The sequence below is a fragment of the Anabrus simplex genome, chromosome 3, assembly GCF_040414725.1.
Source record: "Anabrus simplex isolate iqAnaSimp1 chromosome 3, ASM4041472v1, whole genome shotgun sequence".
Taxonomy (NCBI): Eukaryota; Metazoa; Arthropoda; class Insecta; order Orthoptera; family Tettigoniidae; genus Anabrus; species Anabrus simplex.
Window position 1 is genome coordinate 434,997,590 of NC_090267.1, and position 22,394 is coordinate 435,019,983.

General features: G+C 43.0%; 1 protein-coding gene across 1 annotated transcript in view; it reads right to left on the reverse strand.

Moving 5' to 3' along the window:
• Positions 1 to 22,394, reverse strand: part of LOC136866475 (ATP-dependent DNA helicase Q5) — a 273,167-nt gene that overhangs the window by 127,271 nt on the left and 123,502 nt on the right. Inside the window, exons 3-4 of the mRNA XM_067143466.2 lie at positions 18,823 to 18,987; positions 5,669 to 5,845 (exon numbers count right to left, since the gene is read on the reverse strand). Coding sequence (XP_066999567.2) covers positions 5,669 to 5,845; positions 18,823 to 18,987 — 342 coding nt within the window. The remainder of the gene's footprint in view (positions 1 to 5,668; positions 5,846 to 18,822; positions 18,988 to 22,394) is intronic.

Consider the following 22,394-nt stretch of genomic DNA (forward strand, 5'->3'; position numbering starts at 1 on the left):
ACTCCTTCCATCTTCTCTTTATCTCTTCTGGGTGTGTTAACAATTCTCCCATCTTCCCTTTTCACTAGCTTTGTGATAACTCTTTCTGTCCTCTTACAAGTCCATAGAGAATCCTTTTACTGCCACTTACATCCATTTCCATTTTTTGTGTAAATTCTTCCCAACTCCTCTTTATTTCTTCTCCTACCACCTTCTTACATCTCTGTTTGCTGTTGCGATATTTCCTTTTGCTTTCTTCTGTTTGATCTGCTTTTAATAATCTAACCTTAATCCCATAATCCTTCAGTATGGCTAATATATTTTACCTCGGCACTCTGTCGTATGCCTTCACCGGTAAAACTTCAGTAGCACTCACGCAAGTTTATAACATAGTAATCATGGCTGATGGTGGGCGAATGGACTCTGCCATTGGTTGAAGGTTACGCCAATGAAATGTCGTTCCCATAATTCAAGTCAGCCAGAAGTTATGACCAACTGACACGATGAAAAGACCTAAGAGAATGAGGCAATGTACAAGAATAAGCATATGAAATAAATAAGAATAACAATATCTGGCTGTCTTGAATTATGGGAGTAACGTTTCATAGGGCAAATTTTCAGGCGATGGCAGAGTCCATTCGTGCCACCGCCAGCCTCGATTATATATGAACACACCAAAGAGAAATAAGAACATGTTGAAATAGTTGAGACGTAGCGATGCAGTAATTACGATTCTCAACACTGGAAAGCATAGATTGAGCCACTTATGATTTAATATTAATAAGAAATAGAGGCCTTGCTTCTTCACAGACCAATGGTTTGGCACTAGCCGGACCTAACGAATACAGACCAATGATTTTGTCACTAGCTGGACCTAACCTACCCAGACTAATCGCTTTGTCACTCCCCATGCAGTAATTATGGATCTGAACACTATAAAGCTTAGATTACACCACTTATGATTTAATATTAATAAGAAATAGAGGCCTGCTTCGTGGCTTCTAATGTTTGCTTTTTCACAGACCAATGGTTTTGTCACTAGAAGGACCTAACGAATCCAGACGAATGATTTTGTCACTAGCCGGACCTAACATACCAAGATGACGACATGTTTAAATGGTTCAGAGGTAGCGGTACACACTGGTCCAGGGTAAAGAAATGCTGAAAAATGATTTCATACACACACATAAAGAAGGATATAGGAAAAAAAGGAACATTTATACCGACATTGAACGTACCTTAATGGAGATCAGAAGCTGCCAGAAAGAGACTTGTTGATTACCGTAGCAATGAAAAGAATAATTAAACACCACGTAACTTGTTGATTACCATAGCAACTAAAAGAATAATTAAACATCACGCGCAATCAGTCCCATCCCCTTGAGGCTTATGCTCACTGATGGCTTAGTTCCTAAGTAGAGTGATTGGTAGCGTTGTGCTTTGCTCGATCACGTCGTCTGCGAGTCATCTGCGAGAAATAAACATAGGACAGTCATACCGCGCATAGATATTGGTGTTGCAAGCGGTAACCATGGTAATAATGTTGCGTGAGCTGTACTGAAGTTTTGATCCCTCACCACATCCAAGTCCGACTCGTTGGCTGAATGGTCAGCGTACTGGCCTTTGGTTCAGAGGGTCCCGGGTTCGATTCACGGCCACGTTGGGGATTTTAACCTTAATTGGTTAATTCCAATGGCTCGGGGGCTGGGTGTGTGTGGCGTATTCAACATTAGAAATCATCCTAGGTAGGGCCCTCATCTTTATAAACATGCAGGTCGCCTAACAGGCTGTCTACTAGAAAAAGACCTGCACCGGGTCTCTTTGGAGGCCATACGCCATTATTATTACCGCACCTAAAAACTTAAACATAAATCTTGTAGCATTTTTCAACTACATGGCACTTCCTGAAAATCCGATCCTGACAGCCCCTTTGTGGCCTGAAACCATACCAGTTTTCATTCTAATTCTGAGTACCTCCTGCCATTATTCCCACTTGTTTGTACCAGCAATCATTCTCACTACTTTCATGCAGGTTACTTCTAACTTATGAATAAGATACCCTGAATCCACCCAGCTTTCCCTCCCATACAACAAAGTCGGCCTGGAAACAGACCAGTGTAAAGATAGTTTTGTCCTACTGCAGACTTCTTTGTTCCAGAATACTGTTCATCGCAACTATGAGCTCACTGCATTAACTTTGCTGCACCTTGATTCAATCTTACTTACTACACTACCATCCCAGGAGAATACACATCCTGAATACTTGAAATGATCTATCCATTTCAGTTTTGAATTCCTGACCCTACTGTCATCAATTTAGTCTTGGAAAGGCTAATTTTCATACCATTCTCACTGCACCTATTTCCAAGTTACAAGATATTAGATTGCAGGCTTTCAACACAGTCTGCCAAAACAAGAATTCATTAAACCATCAATTCTTACTGTAGCCCAATTATCAACATTGCTTTTAATAATCTACCCTTAATCTCTTTTTTTTCTGCTAGTTGATTTACGTCGCACCGACACAGATAGGTCTTATGGCGCTGATGGGACAGGAAAGGCCTAGGAATAGGAAGGAAGCAGCCGTGGCCTTAATTAAGGTACAGCCCCAGCATTTGCCTGGTGTGAAAATGGGAAAACACGGAAAACCATCTTCAGGGCTGCCGACAGTGGGGTTCGAACCCACTATCTCCCGGATGCGAGCTCACAGCTCCGTGCTCCTAACTGCACGGCCAACTCGCCCGGTCCTTAATCTCATAATCACTCAGTATGGCTAATATCTTTTACCTCAGTACTGTGTCATAATATGCTTTCTCCAGATCTAAAAACTTAAACATAACTCTCATAGCATTTTTCAATTACCTGACACTTCCTGAAAATCTGATCTTTACAGCCCTTTTGTGATCTGAAACCATACTAGTTTTTATCCAACTAACTCTCCCCATTCCCCATTCATCACACCTTCCCTTCCAAAAAGCCAGTGAACACCTTGCCTTGTATACTGATCTATGCAATACTTCAATAATAGTTCGAAATCTTCCTGTTCCCTTGCTTACAAATTGGTGCAATTACTGCTTTTGTCCAATCAGAAGGTACTTTACTAACATTCTGGGCTAATCTTATTACTCTGTGCAGCCATTTCAGATCTAATTTCATCTATTCCTTCTACTTGATGACAATGGAGTTTATCACATCTCCATTTCCTCAAGCATAATTTCACTAATATCACTATCCTCCTCCCCATGAACTCAGTTGTTGCAAAGTCAACAGCAAAATTTCCTTTTACACTGAGAAGATTTTCAAAATATTCCTTCCACCTGTCTAGTGATTCCCTGGGATCTACTATGAGTTCACCAGATTTACCCAAAACAATATTCATTTCCTTTTTCCCTCCCTTTCAAAGATTATTATTGTCCAGAAAGGTTTCAGTGCCGCTTGACCAAGCCTTTCCAGCTTATTACCAAAATCTATTTAAAATAGTTTTTGATGGGTCCACCTTGTCAATACAATTTTCAATTATAAAAAGGTTATTGACAAGATGGACCCAACACAAACTATTTTAAATAGTTTTTTAATAACTTTAGACAAGTCAATACAGGACCAAATCAAATACCTATTATGGTTAAGTTTATCAACCTATCAACCACATCGTGCTTAATGGCACTTGTTTTGCTGCATTTATCAAAATAGTTACGTAGTTCTCACATACACATTCAACGAGAGCCATTAGCAGCTGAAATGATACTCTCTCTTATCACTTTTCCAGTTGTAAATGATAATCCAAGTTGGACAAGTCTGTGAGACATGGCTATAGATACTTCAGTTGAAAGTTTGTTTATGTCGTCACCAGATGAAATATATTTCTGTTATCCCTTTAGCTGTTATTCGTTAAACTTTTTGTGCTTTCGCTTCTGTCCCAATCAGATATTCACTGGCAAGAATTTCATGATGAGTAATGTAGTGTCTCTGATAATTTGCTTTCCTAAAACTCGATAAGAACATGTGATACAAAATACAAGTCACAACCAGAAATTCTTCTTCCCACCCACCTTGGAAACCCTTATTTTTAACTTGCAACAAAGGTTATGGATCCTCTACACTACATTTCCACATCACAAATGTATCCATTTACTGTTTAAACAAACTAACTCCCCACAAGTAAAGTTGATACTGACTGGCTGTTAATCATTTTCAAGCAGCTAGTGATCTGCTGCTAACAAGAAATTACTCCAACTTCCCTTGAAATACTTTTACTTCTTAGGAGGCACTGACTGGACCCAGTAGAGGTGCCATTTGTCTGCTGCTAACTTTCCATCTCCATGCGCCTATTTCAATCTCTCCATGAGCTCCAGGATTGTTGCTAGTTAATGGAGGGAAGTTAAAATTCATGCCTACATTTAAGGAAGGTAATATGATGATATTACTGATATCAATAGTGTGCAAATTCATGGAATGCTTGAATAACAAATAGAGAATCAAAATGCTAAAATTGTCCCACCTGTTCAATATATTTTATTGTGCAAGGATTACATTAATTTGGGACTAGTTTCAATTTATATGAAATTAATTTCATTTTATTGGTCCGTATTGATGATTGACTACTTTCAACAGGTCCACCTAATTAATACCATTTGGTTTCAATCTCGTAAGACTAGTTCCAAATTACTGTAATCCTCACATAATAAGAAGTACTGAATAGGTGGAACAATTTTAGCATTTTGCTTTTCTATTTTCAATTTCATTTCAATACGGATCTGGGGAGTATAATATCAAATGATAGAAGTGCCAAGAACGAAGTACTGAACAGGGTGCAAACAGGATCCAACTTCTACCATCAAGTACGGAACATAGTATGGGACAAGGGAGTTCCTCAGAGTGCTAAACAGACCCTGTTTAAGACTTATCTCCTGCCCATCATGACATATAGTCTGGAGAGTTGCATAATACATAAAAGAGATGTAGTCAACTGCAAGCTGTTGAAATGAAGTTCCTTAGATCAGCTGTACAGAAAACAAGGAAGGACAGAATTAGGAATGATCAGATACAAAGAGATCTGCAAGACAACCTGACCATGGAAGAAAGGCTGAGTGTTGCAAGGCTGAAGTGGCTAGGACACGTTAAGCAGATGCAGGAGACTCAAACACAAAGGAAGTATCTTGAAAATATTGTTCTGGGTTGAAGACCAATTGGATTCGCTAGAAAAAGGTGAAGAGAGGAAAAATATGGGATGCATTAGAGATAAAAGAAGGGTACCAGGACCGTAATAAATGGAGGCACATCGTTCTTAAACATCCTACCCAGCTCGCTGTAAGGAATTCATGATGATGATGATGACGATGATGATGATGCTGATGATGACGGATCAGCATGAAAGTCAGCACTTATGATGATTGAATAAGACCTGCTGGGACTCATGAGCACTGTTTTACACAGTTAACGTGAGCACACATTTTTAAGTATCGAGCATTTTGGTACTCACGAGCACCAGGTTGAGAATGCTTGTTCTACAGAATATTTAAAGAGAAGAGAAAAATATGTGAATCTGTCTAGTTTATATGAAAAAATGGTGGAATAACATATTTCTACCTTACAAACATTCGCTAAAGGATTCAACTTAGTACGCTTTTTAAGGCCATGAATTAAACTTGTATAACAATGAGAAGTAATATAAAAGGTCCAATTACCATACCTTTTCACTTGCAGTGGCAGTGAGTGTGACCCACGGGATGTCCTTATACCTTGTACGAAGCTGTCCCAACTTGAGGTAGTCAGGTCGAAAGTCGTGGCCCCACTGACTCACACAGTGAGCCTCATCCACAACAATATAAGACACTTTGTTGTACCTGTACATTTCCTCCAGCAAACCCTGAAATAAAGTAAATAGTATTTTCCAAAGAAATGAAAGGCCAAATTTTAGCAGAGAGAGAGAGAGAGAGAGAGAGAGAGAGAGAGAGAGAGAGCCCCCTCAGGATGAAGGCTGGTTGGATCCGTAACAGCTCCACCATCAGCTGTCATAGAAAGCATAGGCGTCACTGAAGAGGTCTGGGCTAGAGGAATGAGGAGTGAGGTAGTTTCCTGTCTGTTTCCTCACCGAGCCAGCCTGTGCTATTGCATATTAGTCTGTCAAGCCCACTGAAATGTACACATCACTCGAGCCTATGACCAACACTTTCACACGGGCCCTGGCTGCATACAGAGTGCTTGTTACAGGCATCACTCATACCTCAGTTACTTTCATTCTGTCCAAGCCAAGTGTGAGACTGACAGATTTAGGAAAGCAACAAACTTACTCTAGCCCATCCCAGAAGATATATTTATTTATTATTTATCGTGTCAGAAGTACAAAGTAAGAGAGACAAAAATTAAAAAAGGTAATTTTAAATATTGGTTGACCAAAAATTGGCCACGACAAGCGCATTTGGACTTGCCCTCATTAGATCTTTAATGGTACAAGTGGCTGGAGAAGATGGACACAGTAGAAGATGCTCGTTAGTTAGACGGCTGATTCTCTCACACCAGAAGTAACAGAGCTATTTAATATGAGATCCCAGAAGATGAAATGCTCTAAACAATATATCACACCAGAGATTGAACTGGAAAAAAAAGAGAAAAAAAAGGAAAATGTCAACCACTAACAGAAAAATGTAGAAAAAAGAGGATTTGACAAAGACATAATAATAAAAATCTGAAAAATATATGTCACATTATTTTACTTTCTTAAGTTGACGAAGATATAACAGATCAAATTTTAAGAACATACATCATATACCTTCATTATAGACTGTTATGCCTTTTAGCATTCAGTCTGCAAGCCTCTGTGAATTTACTAATTGCTGCCACAATCCTCTATTTGTAACTAGTTCTGTGGCCTTGTTTAGTTCAAAGAAAGAAAGAAAGAAAGAAAGAAAGAAAGAAAGAAAGAAAGAAACAACGTGTAGGTTGTCCACAAAAGAAGTTCTATTTGCAAAATACTGTTATTAAAACACTGTAGTTTCACATCTAATCTTTCGTGTCACAAAATATTATTGTGATTGGCCCTCCATGGTGCTTCAATTCTTTTGTCAGGCAGTGTATTTACACCAGGAAAACACCAGAAGAATACGGTTATAGTAATGTGAATATCAATATAAAGGCAGAAATATATAACATTAACTGAGTGAGGGTGAGAGAGTGTGTTTATTTCCTTAATTCCTCACTGAGCTTGAAAACCAATGGGTAAGGAAACCTCCATTAATGATTTACACTGAGGTTAGTTAGTTGATCATTTTGTCAGGTGATTTTAATATGTAACTAGTAAGGTTAGCAGCAGTGATGAACCATTAAAAAAAAGAGAACAGGGTAGTAATATTTGCTTTTTAGTGTAGGCCTATAGCCTTACATGCCGAGTGCTATAGCATGGAAGCAATCATGAAGACAGGCTAATGAACCACCAAAACACCAGGAATAAGGATATGCTTTTATGCTTGGTACGATTTTGTATTAATTAGTACCATGGACATCCTAATACCAGTCCCAAGCCTTAATGAAGTAGGAAGGGAGGCATCAGATTGTGCCACAAATCAGCCAAGTGAAAGGAAAGAACCGCGAGTAGGCTGACTCACTCAAGCAACAACAAACCGATACTGCTTGCATCCAAGAAGTAAACTGGAAAGGGGCAAAAGCCCACAACATCAGCAAAGGGTACAAACTCATATACTACAGCACAACATCTAATGCAAAAAGAGTGGCAGTTGCCATATGCAAGAGGTTGCGAGATAGAGTTATTGAAGTTGACCACATCTCTGATGCCTGATGAATGAGCAGGTGGTTACCGGCTCAACAACTGTGCATACTGTCTCGCAGAATGCACTATAGCTAGGTTGTATGGCCGAAGAACAAGACGAATTGTGGTCTGAATTAGAGACATATATCTACTCTATCGAGGTTCTGTTCATTGGCGGTGACCTCAACTACCAGGTTAGCAGGTCTCATATTGGTTTCAATCGAGTGCATGGAGGATGTGGATATGGTACTTGCAATGAAGCTGGAGAACATACTTTAGAGTGTGCTGAAGCATGCAACCTGACACTTGTTAACGCTATGAACCGATCCATCACACCTTGTCATGTACAGCAGTGGAAGCCATAAGACACAAATCGACTAATGGATGGTACGAAGAAGTGATATAAATCTGGCATACTCCAAGGTTATCCCTTCAGATGATATTGCTTTCTCAACATAAGCTCTTCGTGGGAAATATAACATATGGATAACTTCAGTTCTCTCCATACGAACAACATTACATGGGATAAAATTACAGCACAAATCCAGACAAGTGCTAAGGCAATTTTGGCGTAACAAAACCATGAAGGTGTTTCGTGGACAAGCAGATTTTGTGGTGGAATGAGAACATCCAGCTTGGCATAAAACTAAAGAATACTGCCTACAAAAACTGGCTCCACTCCAGGACTGATGTCAATCCAGTTAACTATCACTATTTTAAATCTGCTGTCAAAGAAAATGTAGCAGCAGCTCAGTCTGAACATCTACATGACCTTTACGAACATCTAAGCAGACCTGGGAGCACTAATTATATATACAGGTTAGCAAAGTCTCATCACTGGTGTTCACAAGATGTTGTTCACATCATGCACATTAAAGGCAAACACGGACATCTTCTGCAAAACAGTGCAGACATTCTAAAATGCTAGAACTATTAATTTGATGCAGCCTGCAATGAGGAATTCAGCATCCACCGTACCCAACTGTGGACCCTGCAGAGGGTGCAGTACCTCTCATTACAGCAGCTGAGGTTACAGTCGCTATCCATGCCATAAAAAATGGCAAGGCAAATAGACTACATGATATCCTTGCAAATATTTAGAAGAAGTTAGACCATGAAGGAGCAGAATTCCTAGCTGGATTCTTTAACGGATGCTTTGAGAAAAAGAAGAAAAAAGAGACCCCTTCCATCTGGCACACCAGCATTACAGCTGCCATGTGGAAAAGAAAAGGTGATGTGGATGTCACTGTCTGTTTCCATCTCCTCTGGCGTGACCATGAAAATTCCTGAGCATATGACTGATGCCCATACTCGTAGCATGACCACTATTTCATCAAACCAGTGAGGCTTGGTGCAGGGCTGCAGAACAACCAACACATCTGCTGATAGAGGGGCATCTGGAAAAAAGAACTACCATGCACATTGTGTTTCTGGACTTGCTGTTCACAGTTGCTGTTCATTCTCTGCGTGGATTATGTTACTACATATACAGCCACTCAGTCTTGGACTCTCCTTTATGCCGATGATGTTATGCTGGCTCGTGACTCCTGGAACAGCCTTTAACAACTTGTCAATCAGTATAGATACTGTGATAAAACTGAACCTTGATGGATGTCCATTTGAATGCTAACTGGCTGAATGACTCCAGTAGTGCAACAGACAGGGCTGGTGTTGGTTGTCAAGCAGTTGTACCCAGCGAACATAAGCCTCAGGAACACTATAGGAACAAAATGGGTACTAAATCAGTTCATGTGAAATGCAGTCGAATGCCTTTCCTAAGTTCAGAAATGCAATGTGCATGGTAGTTCTTTTTTCCACATACATTCGGACTGCAGCTTAACCTCCCTAAGATTGAATATCTTGAATCTGGCACCCAGACAGATTGCACAATTTTGACCAATGGCATTCCTCTTGCAGATTCCTGCGAGTTCAGATATCATGATTCTCGCCTGCCCATTAGCAGAAGGTTGCATGCTTCAAGATGTTTGAGCTCTAGTAAATGGTGCCTAGCAGCAGGTCACAGGTATCCTCTATGACAGAGAGATATCTCTGTGCTGAAGTAGAGAACTACTATTGGCCTTCTAATACAAGAAATGTGCAGATGTTTCACACCATGGAAATGAGGATGGTAAGACGGTCCACCGGGAGTCATGTGGCTTGATCACATCAGAAATAAGCCAACCAGACTTCGTTCAAAGTTGCCTCAATACAGGACAAGATGCAAGAGACAAGGCTTTGCTGGTAATGGGCACGTGGCCCGAGCTGATTAAATATCAACCGTGCAGCAAGCTCTTGCACTTAACCCGGATGGAGACCCAGATGACAGCCAAGAAAACACTGGTTGGATTGAGTATGTGAGGATATGTAGCATGTGGATGTACTACTCGCTGATGCCAGAGACCGGACAAAGTGGATGGCCCAGTGTAGACTGGTGGACCCTGCATCTTGATGGGAAAATGCCAAAGAAGACTATAAGATACTCTGACACACAGACAATAACAAGATCAATTGAGATGTGTACTGAAGACAGTTAGAGAAAGTAGACCAAAATTTCCCATAGGAAAGGTCAAAACAATAGAACAGAACAACAGTAACAGGCTTCATATGTCTTTGGTCAGATGCCAGGCTGAATGGCTCATATGGCAGACTGCTGGCATACTGAGCCCACGCTGGTGGGTTTGATCCCAGGTCAGTCTAATAGTATCTATTTGTAGGAGATCAAATAGGAAGTCCTGTACCGGTAGATTTATTAGCACAAAAAACGACACTCCTACAGGACAAAATGATTAGTTGTCATTGATACAAGAGTCACTCCATCTTCCCTCTCTGTCTCTCCCTCCTCACTTTGTAGTTCTCTGCCCAGTGCACCTATGGAAAATGGTTTTGCATGGTTGCCAACAAAATGAATGCATATTGCACTACCTGCAGAGTGGAAAAACATTACTGTTGGTCATGACACCTCGGGGCAGGCAGGGTAGGTTCCCACTAATGACCTCTGATGGTTACTGTTAGCGACAGGTTAGATTCTGGCTCACCAGAAGGCACTGTTAGTGACAAAGTTGCATTAGAGGTTGGTTACAAGAAAGGTAGGATTCACGTAGGGAGTACTGCCATTTGTTGGCAGCCTGGACAATGCTCTGTGCCGTAGGATACCTGTGTGGAGTGGAAGCAGCACGTGATGTCCATGTTACTGTGCCAATTATTAAAAAACTGGCGCCAATAAAAATAGTCAGTAGGATGTAAAACCATTATAATTTTTTGGTCAGCAGCAGAAAGGTGTATGAGATTGGGTGGAACACCTTAAGAGACCATTCCATCTCAGCGTTTAAGAGGTAGGGAGCCCTGATGCAACCCCGTGTCTGCCCAGAGCTGGTCTTCATTACACTCTGTCACAGCAGCTGTGGCGATGTAAGGATGCACACGCTGGCTTTCTGACTTTGCCATTTTAGCCAACATTACAAACCATTTGAGTGATTTAAATGAATAATAATAATAATAATAATAATAATAATAATAATAATAATAATAATAGTAATAATAATTTTAATGTTATTGTTTTTACATCCCACAAACTGCTTTTTGATGGTTTTCGGAGATGCTAAGGTGCCGGAATTTGTTCCGCAGGAGTTCTTTTGCATGCCAGTAAATCTACCGACACGAGGCTCACGTATTTGAGCACCTTAATTACCACCGGACTAAGCCAGGATCGAACCTGCCAAGTTGGGGACATAAGGCCAGTGCCTCAACCGTCTGAGCCACTCAGCCTGGCTGATTTAAATGTTGTATAGATGTTGATTCCCATAGGATATCATCCAATGACCGGGCAGGCATCAATTTTTTTAAATGAGACAAAGTCTCTCATAGTTCATTGGCACTGCCGGTGGCTCCAAGTAGCCTACACGGTGGCCGTCAGAAGTGACACACGGCTATCTTCGACGAAGCAGAGCGGGACAATAGGTAAGCTCTTGGAGAGTGATGTTTCTATTTCTCTCTACGTCCAATGAGGGTACCTACACTGCAAGCTGATGTGGCTCCCCAGAGGAGTTTAAACGGTGATCAGTGGACTGAGTGGCCTCTCGTGGAGTATCACCCCAGGACTTGTACTGTTTGGTATAGGTGCTTACAGAAGGCAGCAAGAGGTGACCCCCAGGCCTCCTGAGCTCACCCAAGGACCGTCAGGGGTACCAACCCCCAAAGACGCTCTTCAGCGAGTTACAGGTACTCGGGAATATATTTCCCAGCTGTGTTTGAGTGGAACAGTGCCAGTGTATTTAAGTTTGGTGAACTGTGAACCTCACTATGTTTCAAAACACCGCCACAACCACCTGCACCACCTTCACCACCATTACCCAGGCTTCGACCGACTACCTACTCTACAGTCTGGCTCACTCTCAAGCAGTAATGTGCCCGTCCACTGACCAGCTACAGTTCCCGTCATCACACCATCTACCTACAACACCAATTCCAATGAGGGATTATTTATGAGTGATAGCAAAGCGCCCCAACACCAGCCCCGCTGAGAACTCTGCCACCAGACAGTAAACACTCATCACGGACAGCCCAGCAACCTGTTTCCTCAAATTCTGACTTAGCCAACACCATTCTTCTTCCTCCACCACCCAACACCTCCTCAAACACAGAATTTCCTCCACTCTCAGGTGCCCGGCAACTCATTACCAACCCCAGGACCCTACAGAAAGCACCATCTGGCACCCACACTTTCCTCCTCCTACAACCATCCCCCACGTATCAAAATCCCCCAAAAATATTCCTCAAACTTCTTCAGTTTAATTTCAAGATGGAGGAAACAGCCGATATCCTCCCCACCAGCAATGGAGAGATCATCAAAATCAACAGTGAGGACGCCGCACGACAGCTCACCAGCTCGGTTGGGCCAGCCCACTTTGGTTCAGCAGTCCCCCTCAAGCCCCTGTCCCCGCCCACAACAAAAACCCCACCCCCAACCCCCTGTCACAGTCTCTTCAGTTGTGTCATCCGTGGGTTAGACCCCGACATGTCAGGAGATGCTATCATACAAGAGTTAAACGAGGAGGGCATTCCGTTTAGGAAGGCCTTCCAGATTAAGAACTCCTCGAGCCCAACCTTCTGGTCCAAATCCTCCTCCCCACTCCCCAGGATGTGGTTCGCGTTCTGGAGAGTGGGGTGTCCGTATTTAGGCATCACCACCGGGTGGACCCCTCCCGTGTCCCCAACCCCCAAACCCATCTGATGTGAGCGCTGCCTATCATATGATAAACACTATACTGCGTACTGCACTGCCGAACATCCGATGTGCAGCCACTGCTTGCAGTCCCACACCACCCCCCGATGCCCCAACGTCCAGCTCCCCTCCAACCCCCCCCCCCCCCCCAAAAAGCAACACCTGCGAAGAAACACACCCCACATACTCCCTTAAATGCAGAGCCCACCCCCAACCACCTGAGAACAGCCCCGCAATGGTCGCTCCAGTCCGAACCATTGATGCCCGCACTCAACCCTCCCAATACCTCTTTCCACCCCCAACCCGTGAAGATATCATCCGTTTTCTAACCATCTCCCCCCTTAATATTCGTCCCTACCACTGCCCCCTAGTGCTATCCGAACTCTAGGCTGCCGCCTATCAGACCCTGAACATTCATTTCCAGACCTCGCACTCCGGCCTCAACACCAACTTCCACTTCACCAGTCTTGAGACCCTAGTTTAACTATGGACCCTGTACCTGCACGAAGAACCCATCCTCCAGATCCCATCTCCATCATCTTCCTCAATATCCAGACCTTTCAGTCCAAACGCCTTCACCTCAAAGCCCTCACCACCCAACACCCCTCCCACGTCATCCTCCTGAATGAAACCATGCTCTGTTCTCATCAATCTACCCACCTTCCCGGCTTCACCATTCAGAGAGCAAACCGCCCGCTTAACATAGGCCAAGAAGGCTCCGCAACAGACACCTGCACATCCCTCCCCATTTGCATCCACAATCCTCCCCCCCCCCCCCCCTCTTTCCAAAAATTCCTAACCATCACAGTTTACTTCTGCTCCCGAATCCTACACCTTGCCACCATCTACTACCTGTTTCAACCTCCCTCTCCGCCTAGATTTCGTAACCTACCTGAGTGATACCTTCCCCCACTTCCGTCTACTAGCCGACCTCTACCTTATCTTCAGATCCCACCACAAAATGAGCAACCTCCAAACCCTTTTAAGTGACAGAGACTGCTCCCTTATCCCTATACACTCACCCCGCCTCCAATACCAGCCCAAGCACAATAATAGCCCACACTCACTAGCCCACATCCTCAACAGCCAACTACTCCCTAGTATCAGAAGCGACCACCTCCCAGTCCTCCTCCAAATCCCATCCTCAAACGAGCACCCAAATCCCCCTCCTCCAATTCCTGTCCCTAATTTCGCTAAAGCCGACTGGCCTTCCTACCAAACCAATGTAAACCAAGCCCTAGAGAACTCTCCTCTCCCCCTCTCCGATCAAACTTCAGTCAATACCCTCAACACGTACATCCTCTCCGCCATAACCTCTGTCTCAGAATCCAGTATCTCCACCACCCTACACTCCCCATCCCAGCCAGCCCCTCCACTTCCTCCACCTACAGAAACTCACCCAATCCTACCTTCGAGAATTCACGACCACCTAGGACCCCTACTTCCTTTGCCTACACTGAAAGATCCTAAGATCTATTAGAAACTACCTTGCAGCACACCCCCACTGCACCTAGGCCCAAACCTGCACCAACCTGAACTCCCTCCATGCCCACGTCACCAAATTCTGGAGAAAACTCAATAGCCTACTTGGGACTAAATCCACCCCCAAATAACCCATTATGCTTCATGGCGTAGCTCGGCCAACACCGAGGAGAAACTGGAAATCACTTCTCCCACACACCGCGACTCTGACTTCGACAATACCGATATCCCACTATATCTTTCATTAGACCCTGTAACACAGCCTCCAGACCCGACAAAACTCACTACCTCCATATCCGACATGCCTCGCTATCACTCCTCACCCTACTGGCCGACCTCTACATCTTCATCCTTCGCACAGGATTCTATCCCACTTCCTGGAAACATACCACAATGCTCCTGTTATGTAAATCTGGTAAACCCCCTTCCGAACTTGATTCCTACCGTCCCATAACCCTGACCACAGTCCTGGATAAAATGCTGGTTCGCCACCTCCACTCCCACCTGCAATCCAACCATCTCCTACCCCTCTCACAATTCGGCTTCCGGCCCAAACTTTCCACCGAAGACCAACTCTTCCGTCCCATCCAAACCACATCCAATAACTTTAACCGCACTCGTCCCATGCTCCTATCACCTTCGACTTTCAACTAGCCTTCAACTCTCCCCGCGCTCCTCTTTAAACTAAGGCTCTTCGCCTTCCCCATCTCCTATATCTGCTGATATCCTCATACCTAACCAACCCCACTACCCAGATATCCATAAACAACGAACTCTCCCCATCCTTCCCCCTCACTCTAGGAGCCCCCAGGGATTCCCCTCTCCCCTTACTCTTCATCCTCTTCGTAGCAGATAATCCTCAACCCTCTGCTCCCACCCTACTCCTACAGTTCACAGATGATAAAGCAATCCTGGCCCCCCTATACTCAGTCCAAACCATCCAAGCTTACCTCGACACCTTCTTCTCCTGATGTGACCGGTGGCCCCTTAAACTAGACCCCAATAAATCCCAAACCATCCTCTTCTACCGTAACCGCGGTAAATCCAGCACCACCCGCAATCCTCACCACCTCAACCTCCATGTCCGGGGACACCCGCATCCGCACCCAACCCATCCTAAAATACCTCAGCATCCTTTTTGACCAGCATCTAACCTTCCATACCCATTTCCAACACCTCAAATCCATGACGGCCAACCATACCCGACTGGCGCACCACCTGGCCGGCGCACGGTGGGGTCTCAAATCCTCCCTCTTCCTCCAAACACACAAGCCCTCGTCTGACCATAACCTATGGACTCACCACCTGGGCAGCCATATTCAAATCCAACCCTAACCTCTATCATCCCCTCTTTTACACAGAACGATGCACCGTATGCCCAGACCTCTGGCTCCCATTCCGCTATCCCACCTCGGACGTCCACGACATCTTTCCCTTCCCAAAACTAGACTCCTACATCCTCATCCAATTCCAGTGCGTCTACCGATATGCCCTCGACCAGTATCACCCCTCCCTAAACCACCTCCTCAACGGCCCACCTCTTCCCTCCCCACATTTCATCCAGACACCTTTCCACCTATACCGATCCCTTCCCCCACCCTAAGGTGATGCCCCAAGAGAACTACGACGGTAATCACCACCACCCATCCACCCCCACCCCATGCCCTGAAACCCCACCTGCACGCCTAAAACCCCAACCAGACAATAACTCACATCGCAAAGGCAAGTCAGCAGCTTGGTGAGCCCTCGTCGACGCCCTCCTCACTCCCTAACCAACCAAGTAAAGATGTCTACTGTATATACCTTATGTATGAATAATTATCTAGGTGGATCATATTGTAAATAGTCCCACTAACATTTTTTTTACTTTATATACTGTAAAATTCTTATCATTTCACATCATTGTGTAATCATCATATAGTAAATAGTCCCATTATAACTTTTGTTCTACTTATATATATTAAAACTCCTATCAGCTCAGATCATTGTGTATACCATATTCATGTAACTATAATTATCTAGTTGGTATCATATTGTAAATAATCCCATTACTTCATTTGTTCTATATATTATATACTGTATCGTAAAATCTCATCATCTCACTTCACTGTATATAGACTACCATCACTGGAAGAACACACCAGTTGTAAATTGTAAATGAAACGTTTGTAAAATTCTGAAATGATTGTAAAATACCCAATATGATGATAAAGCACACAGCCAGAGCAAAAATCCCCCCCACCTCCTTGACCATACCAAACCACCCTAGCCCATCCCCCTGCTCTATTAAACACCCAACCCCACCGAATCTGCTGGCAAAGAGAAGGTGTTACCTTCTAGGTGGCCCTCCCCTCCCCTTCAGGGAGGGGAATGAAAACTTTTCATTATGATGATGATGCCTCCATGGCATGCACTAGCCATGCATCTTGGTAGATGTGCTATTTACCAACTGATGAGCCCAACTTTGCACACTGGGGTGAAACGCTGGCAACCAAGAATGAGTTAGCCTGAAAATTTATAATGTCCAATAACAGACCAACTGCAGTATATTGGTATGATTTAAATGTTTCTTTGCAAAGTAAAAAACTGTTGATTGGTGCTATGTGGGACGGAACTGATGATTTTAAAATGGAACATCCACACATGTGACTTGTCTGATTATAACACTGATAGTTACTGTAAAGCCCTTAAAGAATTTGACAATGGTTTAGGAATACTGAAGACATGCCATCTAAATTATTAAAAAATTTTGGCACCCGTTTCTGTGAATTATGAGCAGGCTCTAGTCAAATTTGAATAGAACTGATAAGGCTTCAATGTAACATAATTTTGAAAGAAAGGTATTACAATATTCGAGGTGGCCTCCTTGCATTTTATAACTTGGAACATAAAGAGTTTCTGTGTACCCACACATTGGCATGCAAATTAGTTTCTAAGTTTGGCTCTGCATACCTTTGTGAACACATATTCCTGGTCATGAACCTGAATAAGAGTAAAACTAGGTCTTATTTGTCCAATATTATGTTGGAAACAGGGTTACGCATTTCATAAATATATATATATAAAATTCAGGAAACTCAATCATCAAATGTTACCAATGTTTTGCCCCAGTGTGGTACAGGCTCATCAGTTGGATACTGTAGCTACCTACGACACTGGTTGGCCAGCATGCCGGAATCGACATCACTGCACGCTAGCCAATGCAGTGTCGACGTACTAGGCTAGCCGGCCAGTGCCTTGGGAAAGTGCGGTATCCAACTGATAAGCCCATACCGCATGGGGGCGAAACACTGGTAATTTTTGACGGGTAATTTTTGACGATTGAGTTTCCTGATTTTTATTTAGGGTTATGCATTCATTCTGCTCAAATAATCTTCCCTGACATCACTAAGTTGGTGACATCAAAGAAATGTTAGGTGTCGTCCTAAATGCAGAGAAAAGGGCAGTTAAATTTTTCCTCTAAAGGCTGACTTTTGTCATTCTCTGACTCATAATGTGCCACCCATACATTCCTCTCCCCTCTATCTCTTTCCCACTCACTCGCTATCTCTGTTCTTTGGAGCTCGCTCTCAGTCCTGACAACCTGGGCCTGCCGCGGGGCAAACGTAAGGGCTGCCTACTTGGAAGGGCCTGCCTTAACATGTCCAACATATTGAGCAGATACTGCACCATGCAACTTTATTTTATTCTGATATCTGTAGAATTCTTTGCATAGGAAATCACATGATTTAAATGCTATCAAAAAGAAATTGGATGACATCTTTGTCTCCATTTCATTATCCGCTTAACTTCCAGGGTTGGTTTTTCCCCGGACTCAGCAAGGGATCCCACCTCTACTTCCTCAAGGGCAGTGTTGTGGAGCATGAGACATTTGAACGGGGATAAAACTGGGGAGAAGGACCAGTACTTTGTCGAGGTGGCCTCACCTGCTTTGCTGAACAGAGGCCTTGTGTGGGGGGGGGGGGGGAGGAATAAAAGCGATAGACAAGGAAGAGGGAAGGAAGCGGCCATGGTCTTAAATTACGCAACGTCCCGGCATATGCCTGGAGAAGTGGAAAACTACAAAATACCACTTCGAGGATGACTGAAGCGTGAATCAAACCCCCCTCCACTCAGTGGACCCCACTCCAGTCGTTATACCACTTTTCAAATTTTGTGGCACTGCTGGGAATCGAACCGGGCCTTTGGAGGTGGCAGCTAATCACATTAACCACTACACCACAGAGTTCTCTGCCTCCAAATCAGCCTAACTGTAAGAGGACAGAAGTTCACAAAAGTCTCAAAGGAGACTTAATGAAAAATCTGAAGGGTAGTTTGATGAATAAAGTTTTTTTCTTGAATATATAAAAAATGTCCCATTTGTTTCTCAAAATCTTACCTTGAAGTAATCAGTATTAGCTTGCTCTGGAGTAACGTACAAAAGTCGTATACTAGGCTTTGAACTTCTTAGATCATTAATGACGTGGCTTCGTTCACTGTGACTCATTTTGGAATTGATGGAATCTGCTATAATCTTTTTCTTCTGTAGATGATCAATCTGGTCCTGAAAAAAAAAAAAAAATGGCAGTTTAAAGAACTTGAACAAATATTAAGAAAGCCATAATTCAGTATTTACATACACTACAAGGATAAATGAGACACAATATACCATACTGCAGTATATATTATAATTCACTGGGCAATGCTTGGAGTATGCACTTATATACACAAAACACTCTGATCAACTGCATACAACCAGTCCATATTAAGGAACTCTTATTCTTTCTTTCTTTCTTTCTTTATTTGTGTCAGAAGTATCAACTTTACTTATAGATATTTAACAAAAAGCAACAAGATATCTACATTCCTACTATACAAATATACAAGTCTATTATACAATCACAGATAGAGCAACAATATTCGAGAGCTAGATGATGCTTGCCCAGTATTGGGCGACGTCAATAGCGTTGGGGGAGGCTGCAATCAAGTCTTTCATAGTGCACATTGAAGGACATAAAACACACTGACACAGATGTTGGATCATCTGCTGCTCTCCGCAATCACAAAGTGATGAATCACTTGAGAAGCCCCACTTCCGCAAGTTTACTTTGGTTCTGCCGACTTCTGTACGGAGTCTGTTAAGGGCTTTCCATACTGTCCACTTCTCCTGGTGTCCACATGGAAGACTTTCCTTTGGCTCTATCCAGTTGGAAAGGTGGTGGATTCTTTCTTTCCACATTGTGACTCTAGCATTCTCTGCTTTCCCCTCAAGGTTAACTGATGTGCGGAGAAAACTTTTCCTAGATTTTAGCCTCTGTGTGGCTGGTTGGTATCCATAGAGAGGATGTGCTTCTGAAGATACCTGGAGCCTTTCTTTGTTAGCTGCTACCTCCCTACGAATCTCACCGGGAGCAATACCAGCTAAAAGTTGGACCTTCTCAATGGGTGTAGGTTTCAAACATCCAGTGATGATCCTGCAGCTTTCGTTTAAAGCGATGTCGACCTGCTTCGTATGAGCTGACCTGTACCAAACCGGGGAGGCATATTCTCCTGCAGAATAGCATAGAGCTAGAGCTGATGTTCTAATTGTTTGTGGTTGTGTTCCCCAACTTGTTCCCGATAACTTTCGTAGAATGTTGTTTCTGGCAGCTATCTTTTGTTTCAGGTTTTGGCAATGATTCTTATATGTTAATGTGCGATCCAGCATAACTCCCAGGTACTTTGGTGTAAAGCAGTGTTCCAGTAAGTTCCCCTTCCATAGTACTTTGAGTTTCTGAGAGGCCTGCGCATGCCGCAGATGGAACGCACAGATTTGAGTCTTAGCTGGATTTGGTTTGAGTTGGTTTTTTCTCATAATAGGTACCTAGCTCTTCTAATGCAGCAGTTAAAGAGATCTCTGCTTCATCAAAGGTATCAGTTTGAGTAGTAAGTGCAAGGTCATCGGCATAGATAAAGCTTTTAGTATTTTCTCGTAATGGCTGGCCATTAGTGTAGATGTTGAAAAGAATAGGAGCCAGTACACTCCCTTGAGGTAGTCTATTCCTTTGATTCCTCCATCTGCTTAAAAATGGGTAAAGGTTAAGAATATCATAAAAGAGATTAAGAAACTTTTCATTTAACATATTTTTCTAAAATCTTGGGCACTAGAATAAATGTAATTTGGAATGTCATAATTATTTTTTCTTGCATAAGTTGGGGCATAAGTTACGGCAACCACTTTCTTTCACACAAATGTGGTATCTGCCACACAAATGGAAACTACACATGGGAGTGGGGAGCATAAGGTGCTGTGGAATATATGAATTATATGATTTTGGAAAGCAAACTATATCGTTATGTCCAGGTAGTTTATGTAACTAATTGTCTCTAGAAACACACAAGCAATATCACTGATGTCACCACTGTAGGTTTATCAGCTATACGATATAAAGCGAGGAAACTGTCAGCCAATGCTACATACCAGGTGTATGCATAAGTTTCTGCCGGTTTTTGTGGTAAACAAAACATGTCATTTTCAAGGCAAAATCACTTCTTGTTTATTCACAATATTGCCTATCGGCTTCTACACACTTCGCCCATCTTTCAGATTAGTTATGAATGCCATGCAAGAAAAACTGCTTGTGTTTTGCGGCAAACCATTCGTCAAGCCATTTTCCAACTTCTTCGAAATTGCTGAAGTGCCGCTCTGCAAGCGCGTATCCCATTGATGCGAAGAGGTGAAAGTCAGATGCTGCCAGGCCGGAAAGTATGGCGGGTGCGGAAGAATGTACCATCCAAGCGATTTCAAGGTGTCTTTCACTGGTTTTGCTGTGTGAGACGGCGCACTGTCATGTAACAAAATCACTTTGCCACGTCTTCTGGCCCATTCCGGTCTCTTTCGATCAATGTGTGGTTTAAATGAATCACTTGTTGGCAATAGCATTGTGCATTAATGGTTTCGCCGAGCTTCAAGAGTTCATAATACACAATACTGCTCTGGTCCCACCAGACATAAAACACCTCGTATAAATTGTCGAAACCATGTCTCACATGTTCTAATCAATGGAGCGTGTTTACCATATGTTTCTGCCAGCAAACGATGACTTTCCACAGCCTTTTTCTTTTGATTAAATAAGAAAAGCAATGCAAATGTTCTTTTCCCAGGAACAAACGTCAACATGATCACTGAACGATACAACACAGATGCTAGTGTTTGGCGGACTCAACTTGTGTGTGTTTATAGGTTAATGTATGACGTATGCGTCAAATTCATATGCTCCGTACTGTTCGCTGGTGCCATCTCTTAGTGAAACCGGAAAAGACTTACACATACACCTGGTAAAGTTTATTCTTGGAGAGTGGAGTAAGTAGGGAAGTGATCACAGTGAAGGGAGAGGCACAGGACGTGGCTGAAAGTACTTGGGAAGTGAAATAATAAAGAGAGAAATACGTCAGAGAATCCAAGATCCCAATTAATTGTAAAAAAAAAAGAAAAATATTTTAAAAGCTTATTTTATGCCGATTCTGACCTACTTGTCCAAGACTTGGACAACACCCTCAAGGGAGGAGAGTGGAATCCAGCAGCAGCAGAAACGAAGTTCCTCAGAAGTATGGAAGGTAAAATGAGAAGACAAAATGAGAAATGAGGAAATCAGACGGAAGCCAGATATAGAAAAACTGGGAGATAAAATTGGGAAAGAATCACAAAAGTGGTCTGGGCATGTGAAAATGAAAGGAGAATCCCAAGGGAGATTATGGAGCAGAGATTGGAGGGGAAAAGGCCAAGAGGAAGACCGAGGATGAGATGGAAAGACGAGATTAAGGAGGAGATTGGAAGATGACGTGGAGGCGGGGAGAATATTTACGGAAGAGTGGTGGAAATAGAGGAAACAATGGATGTTGCTGATCCACTGCACAACCCACGAGGTTCCTGGTCACAGTGATGGGAAAAGAAGAATGAAAGTTATCAATGAAGCCTACACAGCATTATGA